The sequence below is a fragment of the Sardina pilchardus genome, chromosome 20 (assembly GCF_963854185.1).
Source record: "Sardina pilchardus chromosome 20, fSarPil1.1, whole genome shotgun sequence".
NCBI classification, from domain to species: Eukaryota; Metazoa; Chordata; class Actinopteri; order Clupeiformes; family Clupeidae; genus Sardina; species Sardina pilchardus.
This window is the reverse complement of record NC_085013.1, coordinates 21,386,950-21,399,449: the sequence shown is the minus strand read 5'-3', so window position 1 is coordinate 21,399,449 and position 12,500 is coordinate 21,386,950. Positions and strand designations below refer to the sequence as shown.

The window sequence follows — 12,500 nt, the reverse complement described above, 5'->3', positions numbered from 1 at the left end:
ATCACACCTCTGATCAGACCTCTGGGTTTAGGAGTCATACGAAGTAAGTAAAAAAAAGAAAACACCCACCTTTATTAAATTACAGACATACCACAACTATCCTTATCTCCTACGCCTAGAATATATTTATTTATTTATACACGTCAGGTATTTAGTTGTTATTAAACCTTTTCCTCCTAAATAAACCCCTTAGCGCTTAATATGCTTGTGAAATATAGCAGGAGTGGCTAGCATTCCCTGGAGGTATCAGGGTTGGATGGGTATGGAGACAAATGCGGCATTCCAGAAAACTCGGAAGTCAGATATTTCCTCGTTGGAATCTCCCATTTTCATTCCAGACAAACTCGGGGGTCAAGAATTCTGACCTCCTACTGGGAAAAAGTACAATGGAGTGCCATTTGAAGTCAGAGTTCCCACTTCTGAACTCGTGGTAAGTCGATCTAATCGATCAACTTCAAGGTTGGAGTTGAAATCCAACCTTAGACGTCCGAGTTGTCTGGAATGCATGTTCCGAGAGGTTTTCCGGTTGAAATGTTCAAAATCAACGAATACTTTACTCTGACTTTAGTGTAACGCTCTACAAAATGTCACCTTTAAAAGTTTTTTTTAAAATAATTTTTGCTTGTCCTCAACATTACCAATGTTGTTCTCTGTGGCATCAGAAATGCCTGAGGAACGCAAATGTTTATTTATCCTTTAAAAGGGTGGGTTTTGAACATTCTAACACAAGATTTCATTCCGCAACAATTCAACGTTCTAAAATTCTATGTAGAATTCAATGAACTCAGATATTCTTTAGAATGTTAATTTCCCAACATTCCAAACACACCGGCGTGACGGTACACTCGGGTTATGCAGTTGAACGGCTCTATAGGGAACGCCCTGGTCAGTAATCTGTGAGTGGTGGCACTCCAGGGGGTATTTCTCCTCCTGCCAGGGCAGATGCCAGAGGCAGGGGCTGAACTGGGCCAAATACTAAGTCAGCTGTGACTGCCCACCATGGCCGAGATGCAGGCAGCGGACTCCTAAAGTTAAAGTTGATGAATATTTTAGCAGTCGCTTTTTATCCAAAGCGAGACTGATTTGCGGTAACGGCCGGATGTCTACCGAATGTCAGTCAGGGAACTAAAGAGTCTTTTGTTACCGCTACTCCACCACAAGTGACCTGACACAGACGGCAAACAGACTTTCCTCAGGAGCTTGCCAGGCTTTAGTGGGTAGGCAGACCTGTGCATGTACTTATCGTAGACCTATGAGATCATAAAATACACATTTTATGTATTTATTTTTTAATTCGACTTGCCTCCTTCCCTTCCAATGAACCTGTTAGTGTTGAATTTCCCCTTGGGGATCAATAAAGTATCTATCTATCTATCTATTTATCTAGTGCTTTTAAAGGAGAAATCTGGCGATTTTTCACATAGACCTCTGTTCCTCGAGGTCACCAAGCACTAAACGAAAACCATCGGTTTTACCGAGCTTGAGTTGCTGCAGCCAGTTAGAGCTTCAAGGCAGCTACGGTGCTACACTCTGGGGGCAAGTTCATGAGCCCCCATGTTCACGAGCCCCCAGATTGTAGCTCTGTAGCTCGGTGACCTCAAGAAACGGAGATCTTTGTGAAAAATACAATGCTAGGAAAAGCGGGTGATATTTTTCAGGACCTGGTCAGTGTTTGATGGCTCTGGAGACGCATATGGGCCTCTGCTATGTTTCTGGATGACCCCATTCCACATCCCCTCCACACTTCCAACCACCCCCCACCCCCCGCCGACACACACACACACTTCTAGACAACACCACTTGTAGACATGCCCTGCAGTCTGTGTTTTACTACGCCCTTTAGCCACCCATACAGTCCTCCAACCCCACACACACACACACAGAGACACACAAACACACACACACACACACACACACACGATCTAGACGCAGGAGACTGGTCTGACTGGAGCCATGCGGCAGCAGGGACTCAGGGGGACTCTGATGTAGACAGACACCTCTGGCCTGACCTGACACTGGACAGGAAGCAGAGGCCACACCAACTTCCTCCTCAGTCTGCCCCTCTCCCTCCCTCCCTCCCTCTCCCTCTCTCTCTCTCTCTGTCTCTCTCTCTCTCGCCCTCATGCATTCCCCTCTCTTTCGTGACCCCTGTATTAGATTACTCCAGTTTGATTAGTTTGGTCTGTTTGCTGTTTCACTGCATTTGCCAACACCTGGAGAGTTCTAATATTGTTTATTGATTAAACTAGCCTATTTTCTTCTTTCACTAAACGGAATTCTACACTTGCATATTCCTTGTTGGCAAGAGATTATACTGTAATTGTGGTTGAAGGTGAGATGCATAGAATGTGCCAGCACACACACAGGCCATAGTAATATGATACGTATGCTAATTCCAGAGCTAGTTTTAAGTATAAAACATCAATTCTAAAACTTTTATATGATATAAAAAAAAAATAGATACAGTGAGTACAGTGAACGACTAAGAAGATAAGAACAGCTGACTACAAAGTATGAAACCTTACTGAAAACGTTGCCTTTGATGTGTGCCATGCGATAGTGTGCCACGCCATACCATGCCACTTATCATTATTATATGGTTCACTGGCACACGCTGCTTATGGGCGTTCAGTGCTGCCGCCATAGCAGGTTGAGAGCGGTCCGACAACAGCACTGAAAGAGTTAAAGACAGCTGCCAGCATCTGTAGCTGCATGGCCAGCTTGTAACTGTGAGGGCCTGCAGAGAACAGCTTGTCGGAGGGGGTGGTGGAGGTGGTGCTGTGTGTGTGTGTGTGTGTGTGTGTGTGTGTGTGTGTGTGTGTGTGTGTGTGTGTGTGTGTGTGTGTGTATGTGTGGAGGAGGAGGAGGGGGTGCGGGCAGGCAGCATATTTCAGCCAAGTGTTCCCAGAGCTGTTTTCCGGCCCTGCCATGTGGGCTCAATGATGGCGTCCAGAGTGCAGTACGTTCCTATGAAATATTAAATCTGCCTCACCGCGGCCCCCTACCACCACCACCTACACACACACACACACACACACACACACACACACACACACACACACCAGCACCTCCCCCAGCACGGACAGACCACCTGCAAACAAGTATGGCGTGCTGTGCGCAAGAGATCGGATGTCCCGGCACACACACACACGCACACACACACGCACGCACACGCACACACACAAGCTTGCACATGTGTCCACATGTACACACAGGCGCACGCACACACGCAATGCACACTCCTGCTCACACGCGTGCGCACGCAAGCACAAAGCCGTGCGTGTGTGTGTGTGTGTGTGTGTGTCTGGAGCACCGGCTTCCCACTTGTGACTATAATAATACATTCACAATGATGCTCTGACAAATGCTCTGTTCATCTGTATGTACTCTCTCTCTCTCACTCTCTCAAACACACACACACACACACACACACACACAAATGCAACAGTATTCCTCGGAAACGGTCTGTTTTTTTTGTTTTCTTTTTCAAATGAACATCTGCATTTGGATGGTCAAGTTCACCTGATACTAATCATGTATGAGAGGATATATTGGGAATGCACAGAGCCACAGTCAGATAAATAAACAAATAAGGCCACACACAGACACATAAGCACACGCACATTTAGCTCAAATTGATACCATGCAATGACACACAGCGGCAGCATCCTAACAGGGAAGGTTCTACCCCCCCCCCCCCAACACACACACACACACACACACCACACACACATGCACACACACACACCACTCTCAACACACACACGCACTCATACACCGCCCCCCCCCCCCCCCCACACACACACAGACACACACACACACGACCCCACACATACACACACACCACTCTCAACACACACATGCACTCATACACCCCCCCCCCCCCACACACACACACACACACACACGCACACACACGCACACAGACACACACACAAACTAGCCACTTACTGTTGTTTTGCTGAGGCGGGTCGGAAATAAACCTCTCTGGCTGCAGTGCCACGCCACACACCCGACTTCCAGACACGGGTCCAGGTCAAGCATTCAGCGTAAGAGGCCACTGCTGCCACACACACACACGCACACACACACACACACACACACAAACACACACACACACACACACACAGCATGGGAGGCAGCCCAGTAAACAGTACGGCATGGCATTCATTTATTTCACTGCAAACTCTAAATATGCTCCCCTTCTTGGAAACCTCAACCATAAGGGAGAGTGTTGTGCACACACACACACACACACACACACACACACACACACACACACACACACCCATACAGTACACACACACAAACTGCTGCAACAGAGGACCTCAAAAAAAGGGGGAGTGTGTGTGTGTGTGTGTGTGGTGGGGGGGTGACTGCTCTGGTTCTCGCGCCAAATGTTCACAGCCCAGCGGCCGGAACTTTAACCTCCTTGGAAACGCGGGCGGCGGGAGGGACGGGTGCTTGACGACGGCCCAGCGGGAGCTCGCTGGTTTACACGTCGCACGACCTCCCCTCCACTCACGCCAGGGCCCGCCCCCACAGATGTGTGCCTGTTTACATAGCGAAAATGTGTGTGTGTGTGTGTGTGTGTGTGTGTGTGTGTGTGTGTACTGTATGTATGTACAAAAAACAGAATACTTGGGGTTCAAGTCGTGTATCCTTCTCTGTGTGTGTGTGTGTGTGTGTCTGCGAGCTTGCCAGTGCATGTGTATGTACTGTACCTCTTTTTTATGTGTGTGTGTGTGTGTGTGGGGGGGGGGGGGGGGGGGTGTCTGTGTGTGTGTGGTGGCCATGAAAAGCCTGTTAGATCTCAGCCTGTTGCCATAGACACACATACTGTATATTCACATAAATTCAGACACACACACTGCAGTTAAGCTGTGGGAGAAGGCCTCTAACAGCAAAGAGAGTCCTGGGCCTTCAATATGGAGTTCAGACACTGTGTTAGTGTGTGTGTGTGTGTGTTTGTGTGTGTCTGTGTCTATGTGTATTTGTGAGTGTGTGTGTGTGTGTGTGTGTGTGTGTGTGTGTGTGTGTACTTGTGTATGTGTGTGTGTCTCTCTTGTGCTTGTGTGTGTGTGTGTGTGTGTGTGTGTGTGTGTGTGTGTGTGTGTGTGTGTGTGTGTGTGTGTGACTATGTGTGTGTGTAACCCTAAACCAGATGAGTTGGTATATAAAGAGCATGTTTCCAAAGGTTTATTTGCAACTCAGTAATGATGGAGATAAATTAATGTAAATATTCAATTCTTTCAATGACAGCAGCTGAAACAATGCGAGAATGTTATGAATGTTACAGATGTATGTTGTGTTACTCGAGGACTACAGCATCTTCCTCATAATGGACCGTGTAACTATCAAAGCTTTCTTCTACAACGTTTTTAATCTTCGACTGAGGCAACAGCGCCACCTTGTGGTATTACCAAATTATTTTAGAAATCCGTGCAAATTACTTGCAGAACCCAATAAGCAAGCAAACAAACAAGCCTCAACAAGCCAACTTCAACTAGTTTACCATTCCCAATGAACTTGTTTAAGAATTTATCCAAAAGACATGTAGGTCACCAGCCACTTCTGTAATATAAAGTATGTGTGGGTTTTGTGGCTTTTAAAGCGTAAATTCATTCTTTCCCTGTAAGCTGACAAGCACATGTAAATAGCCAACTCCTCTTGTTAAAGAACGGTGTTCGTATAACTGATGTGGGTCACTCACAGTGAACAGACGGACTCACTAGTCTCTGGTCACAAGCGGTCACAAGACTTTACGTGCGCGCCACCGCTGCCGTAAGAAAATCCCTGCCTGCGTGAACGAATTGCGCATCACGCAGCTGTCGTCACCATGCAAGCCGGTGAGTTGTTTAGACATGAAAGATTCTGTGGGTCTTCCGATGGCGGGTGCGGATGACGGTCAAGGATAATTTACCGCAAGCGGTAAAAAAAGTAAAGGTTCTATGACAACACCGGCTCGCAGAGAGGGAGGCCACCTCGGTTGTTACTGGTACGTTACTTTAGAGGTGGAAGTCGCGGAAAAAGAGAAAAGGCAGCCGTGTCATTCAGCTGGCATAGTTCTTGGTTAGCTAGCCATAAGTTAGCACAGCTAAGATAGCTACCTAAAGCTGTTTCCTGGGTGCTCTGTGGCAAGTGAGTAGCCAAGTGAGATAGACAGCATGATGCGTTTTTGAAGTCTATGCTATCATGACATACATTTCATTCATGATCACTCACTTGTGTAAACGTCTTGCTGTCTGTGGATAGCCGTCGTTAGCCAGCTAGCTAATGTCAAAAGTGAACACCTAGTCAAAGTTATGAGTAGTTTCCCAAATAAGTCGCCTTTTATCAGCCCTCCGCTGAGTCCAGGCGGCGGAATTTCGTCCATTAACAATAACAACAGAGAGTGGGGTCTGGGAAACGAGATGTTTGTCTGCTCCTATGACGAGTCGTCAATTGGCGCAGGGATGCACGCGGTGCAGTCGGGTTTTGACAGACACCTGCCGCTACTCCAGAACAGTCACCCACTAACGTTAAACCAGCGTGATAAGATGCTGGACGAGTCTTACCCTCATAACAGCGACGGGGGTTACTTTAACTACGGGACTACCAGCACCCTCAACTACAACAAAAACGACGGAAATGTTCCCCCGCCGGAGAGCAGAAAAAGGCATCGCTCCAACAGTTCCAGACAGCGCTTCGAAGTCGTCACCGAATTGGGCCCGGAGGAGGTCCGGTGGTTCTACAAAGAGGACAAGAAAACCTGGAAGCCCTTCGTTGGGCACGACTCCTTAAAAATCGAGGTAGCGTACCGTAAATACTGTGAGTTGAATCCTGGCATATTCAACCGGGCATGTCCCGCGGGTACCGAAACACAGGACACGCAAGAAACAGCCACTGGCTCAGCAGTATTGGACGGACCTCAGAAAGAAGTGCCAACGCAAACTGCGCCAAGAACTATAGCGCATGGCAGGATAGAATCTGTCGAGCGGTCCGAATCATCGGAAGAGAGAGACTTGGACAGTATAAATATCAGCGTGGAAGCCGTCTGTGTGAGAGGGGGTCTCTACGAAGTGGATGTCAGAGAGAAGGAGTGCTATCCAGTCTACTGGAATCGTAAGTAGGCTATCCGTCTGTTTGTACTCTGTGCGCAGAAACTGTGTATTTGCAATTAATTAATGACTAGGCTACTAGACAAACTAAAATGGTTGTATAGCTAATGTCACTTCATTCATATTTTCTTGAATTTAAATTTCTTTGAAACCATCCCAATTCACCTGCTATGTAAATGTTAATGGTTGAGTGAGTGTGCTCATTCTTATCTGTATCTGTGGTTTTCCTGAAGTCTTTCCACGGGATGAGGTGTGTGTGTGTGTGTGTGTGTGTGTGTGTGTGTGTGTGAGTGAGAGAGGGAGAGAGTGAAACATAATGAATGAATGGTTAGGGTAGCGTTTGTTTTGAAGTCATTTAGCCTACGTAATAGCAGTAATATGAATGGCAAGCCTTTGTCATTCAGAAGGCTGAGAATTGGATGGCACTGTTTTCTCCCCTTGGTTGTAGAAACATCCACCACCCACGACGTGTGTGGAGGTGCGGTTGTATGATGCCTCACATGATAAGGGTTGTGATCCATTTTTGTAGCTCATTAACGTTCCACTGTTCACCTTGACACAATGCATGCAATTGATTTCCTGGTCTCTCTGCCGAGGCTCTTTCAAATGATAAGAGTTGCAGCAATAGAGTGCTGAGGCTTTGAATCAGAATCAGAATTAGAATCAGCTCAGAATCAGAATCAGAATCAGAATGTTTGGGCAGCTTCTGTCCTGGACCAGTGCTTTGAGTGCTACGCTGTCTCAAAACATAACAGAGGAGGCAGCACACACAGAAGGATGCCAGTGCTTTTTCAATGCAGACTCCATCGGAGTGCTCAGTTTGAGGTGCAGAACATAGAGTGCTTTTTTAGGAGGGCTTGTTGCAGCGTGTGTTTTGGGGTTTGTTTGTGTTAGGCCTGTAGCCTGTGCTCTTTCTGTTCATAGATAATTAGATGCGACGTCAGCACCCTTTGCAAGTCAACGTGCTGCCCTGTAATTATATCAGAGACAGGGCGTGTTTTAATGTTTTTATTTTGAGACCTGCTCAGATAAAAGCATGTTTTAATGTCTTTATTTTGAGACTGCTCAGTGCTTGCAGATTGTGTGACCATGTGTCACGTGACGCAAAGCCAGTTTCACCAGCAGTCAGACGTTGCAATACAGAGCCGGTTGATAAAGCATCTAAAGAATCGTTGGGCCATATCTGTTTTATGGTGCGTAATATGTCAAGAGTTTCTATGACTACACATCAGCTCATCATAGTGGTAATGGTGGCCCTGAAGGTCAGTGACTCCCAGACCGTAGTCGTAGTGATGAATGAATAACAGCAGCAGCCCACACAACCAACAGTCAGCCGTCTCACTCTCACGTCAGGAGGAAGTTCCTGGAAGAGCAGGTTGCCACGGCGCTGTGGAACACCTGAGGGGTTCCGCTGTGCAGAACAGAACTATTGCAGGATTCTGTTCTGTGAGCTTAGGCTTGGAGAACACTAATGAGAAAATACTTTTTTTTTTTTCCTGTGGTCTGAGGATGAGAACATAGTTAAACTGACTTAAACATGATTGGTGATATCACATAGTTTGCCTCTGCAATGTGGCAGTAGACCTTACCTTTAGCATGTCGCTGACACCTTTCATCCCAAACTGAATGTAAATATTAGCTTCTTCTGTGGAGGTAATGGTGCCTCATTTCGAGAAATCCCTTGTTCTGCTCATTGCTCCTCTGGGAGCAGTGCTGATGTTATTAGGCTTGTGTTGTCAACTCTGAGGGGAAAAAGTCTATAGTTTGCAAAATAAAGGAATGCTTACCCCACCGCTTCTAGAATCATATCTCTCCCTACTAAGGCCCAGGAGACCTTCCTCATCCACTAATGTGTGGGTGAAGTTAATCTATTCTACCCCCAAGATGAAATTCTACCCCCATGTGCAATATATGGAATGCTTACAGTAAACAGTTTTTTGGCAGTAAAAAAAGTGTAATTCGGACATCCCTCTTCTAGTTGGTGTGGGTACTGTGTGCTGCACAGGGGTATAATAATCCGTCACTCTGAAATGTGTATTACCTGCATTAGGGTGCCATCAGACAGGGCGCTCGTAAAACGCAAAGGCGCACTACAGTATGTTTTCATAAATTCATGGACGCTTTTCCGCTTTTAGTTGAACTTTTTTCAAATTCTGTTCGCGCTTAAGCTCATATTGTATTCAATTGCAGTAGTGTAGCTCTGTAGCTTACATCTAAAAATGCTTAAATCTTAATTTAGCCTGAAATGTTATTCCGTTGCTGTAAGCCGCTTTGGACAAATGCGTCCGCCAAATGAATACATGTAAATGTAAATAAGTTGCGCAGAAAACTTTTCCTGCGTTTTGAGAGCATAAAAAAACCCCGGCAAAACCCGCATCCTGTCTGATGGCCTGCTTACAGTACATCACCGCACCCTTTACTCTCAGCCCAGTGCACCAGTTTAAAAAAAACACTGCCTGGAGGATCACCACTTCTCCATCCTCTCACGTGATCCAGAGTGCGGATGCTGAGGGGAGCTATGGTCGCACTACACCCGTGTGTAAAGGGCCGTTCACACCAAGAGCGATAACTGTAAAGATAACCATGAACAAATATCGTTCTCACTAATATGAATGACGACGTTCACACTTAAACTATAACAATAACGACATGAAGAACGATATCGTTGGGGATCACTTTCAGAGCGATTTTTTGAGAATGAAAAGTTAATAGCCAATCAGAACCCATCACATTGTAGCAATCACATTCATTAACACAAGGAGAGACTTTGCTTATCGTTAGTCAATATGGGCGCTTTTATTGTTATGGTTCTAGTTCTTGTTAGAGTTATTTGCTCCTGGAATGAATGCACCTTAAGTGCCCATGGAGACCCGGGTTCGAGTCTGATCTGATCCGATCAGGGTCACTTCCTGATCTCAACCTGTCTCTCTCTCCCCCACTTACTTCCCGTCAGTCTCCTCACTGTCCAATCACAACAAAGATGCAGATGCAGTGGTTTGTTCTCACTTTGGTTATTGTTGTGTGACAAGGGGCAAGTGTCTGCAATCGCATGACTGTGCTTGTTTTATGATATTAGGGTATTAGCGTACAATACATTATAGGCAGAAACCTCCGCTGCACACTAGGATTGTCTCCCCAAGAGAACGCATTTTGTAACTGCGGTGAAGGCTATCTTGCGCTGCCAGGGTCAGTTACCGTCTGCTGATAGTAACGGGATACTTGCTGGTAACCAGAAGTTCCCATTCACAGTATCACTTTTGTTTTTTTTGAGGAACATGAAACGGGGAAGTACTTAGCCATGGCATAGGGAAACTGCTGTGCTAATTGCTCAGTAGTGCTGAAGACTGAATTCAGATGGTCTCACAGAAGCTCAAAAACAAGGTGTTGCCATGCATTATGGGAATGCTAGGAATCCTGTCTCTCTTTGCTTCTCAGTGCCGGCCCGGGCCACTTCAGTCGTTTATTGGACCTCTCTCTCTCTCTCTCTCTCTCTCTCTCTCTCTCTCTCTCTCTCTCTCTCTCCCTCTCTCCTGTGTCCTGTTCACGTTAGGGCTGCAACCAGCTATTGTTTTGGTTGATGTCTAGTGAGGAACTGACAGGTGGCCTGGCCGTTGTGTTCTCTCAAATCAATTTGTATTTTTCAATTTAACGTGCTTTACTGGCATGACCAGTTTACAAGTATTGGCAAAGCATTAAAAGAACAAACGTATGGCAGTAGTGGTCATAAACAGTAAGATCTCTCTCTCTCTCTCAGCCCTGTGCAGTGCAAGATTGCTTACTGCTATACTGTACTGTATGGTGGGTCAGTGGTTTAGTAGATCAAAAGCTCCTGTTTCATACACACACACACGCACACATACTCACACGCACACACACACTCATGCTCACACACACACTGTCCTTCACACATCAGGAAGTCTGTTCACGGCTCAGCACTTTCCTCTTGTCTCATGTGCTGTGCTTCACAGTCCATGACTGACGTCTTATGAAGCTCAGCCAACATCCACACCCCTCCCTTACTGCCAGCTCCCATCCCATGCTGGACCAGTGGTCAATCACACTCCTCCTAGAGCTCCTGCCTCTTCTCCCTCTCTCCCAGTATCTCATCCCTCTCTCCCAGCATCCCATCCCTCTCTCCCAGTATCTCATCCCTCTCTCCCAGCATCCCATCCCTCTCTCCCAGCATCCCATCCCTCTCTCCCAGCATTCCATCCCTCTCTCCCATCCCTCTCTCCCAGCATTCCATCCCTCTCTCCCAGCATCCCATCCCTCTCTCTCCCAGCATTCCCTGCGGCATCCCTTTGATACTGAACCAGTCTTCTGAAGCGCAGCCAGCCACTGTCCTAAAACTCCTATCTTCTGGCCGCTTCCGGCCACATCTTCCGACAGCTCTCTTGCCTGAGCTCTGCTTCTGTTCCTGTTGCACAGCAGGATCACATCCCACCTCTCTCATCGTGTGTGTGTGTTCGTGTGCGTGTGTGTATTACTGTATATACCGGTATATACCGGTAAATTAGCATGACAAAGTAAATTGCAAAGTGTTAAGTGTTGCCAGAGTGTGTGTGTGTGTGTGTGTGTAACCCGTCTGTGTGTGTGTGTGTGTGTGTAACCCGTCTGTGTGTGTGAGTGTGTTTAGTGTTGCCAGAGTGTGTGTGTGTAACCTGTGTGTGTTTAGTGTTGCCAGAGCGTGTGTGTAACCTGTCTCTCTGCACACGTGTATGTTTAACGTTGCCAGAGTGTGTGACCTGTCTCTGTGTGTGTGTGTGTGTGTGTGTGTGTGTGTGTGTGTGTTTAGCGTTACCAGAGTGTGTGTGTATTGTAACCTGTCTCTCTGCGTGTGTGTGTGTGTTTAGCGTTGCCAGAGTGTGTGTGTATTGTAACCTGTCTCTCTGCGTATGTGTGTGTGTGTGTGTTTAGCATTGCCAGAGTGTGTGTGTGTATTGTAACCTGTCTCTCTGCGTGTGTGTGTTTGGCGCTGTACAGGGCAGGACAGCATCCCTGTGATGCGCGGCCAGTGGTTCATTGACGGCACGTGGCTACCAATGGAGGAGGAGGAGAGCGACCTGATCGAGACCGAGCACCTCGCACACTTCCGGGGGCAGCAGATGCAGGACACCTTCGACTCCGACACGGACGTGGTGGCCAAGACCGTCGACAGCAAGGATGGTGAGAGACTAAACGTGTGTGTGTGTGTGTTTGTGTGTGTGTGTGTGTTGCAACATACACGCGTGTGTGTGTGTGCAGGAGATGATAGTTGTAGACCTTTGACAGAATAACGCACGATTAACATACCCACTATAAGTTGAGGAAAAAGATTGATCACACGTGTGTGTGTGCATGTGTGCGTGTGCGTGTGCGTGTGTGTGCGTGTGCGTGTGCGTGTGTGGATAGGGACAACAT

General features: G+C 47.0%; 1 protein-coding gene across 2 annotated transcripts in view; it reads left to right on the top strand.

Annotated features, from left to right (window-relative positions):
* The first annotated feature begins 5,882 nt into the window (after nt 1-5,882).
* The window catches only part of ddhd1a (DDHD domain containing 1a), a 46,457-nt gene continuing 39,839 nt past the window's right edge, over nt 5,883-12,500 (top strand). For both annotated transcript variants that reach the window (XM_062522909.1, XM_062522908.1), the window contains exons 1-2: nt 5,883-7,104; nt 12,084-12,266. In XM_062522909.1, coding sequence (XP_062378893.1) covers nt 6,306-7,104; nt 12,084-12,266 — 982 coding nt within the window. In that variant the 5' untranslated portion in view covers nt 5,883-6,305. The remainder of the gene's footprint in view (nt 7,105-12,083; nt 12,267-12,500) is intronic.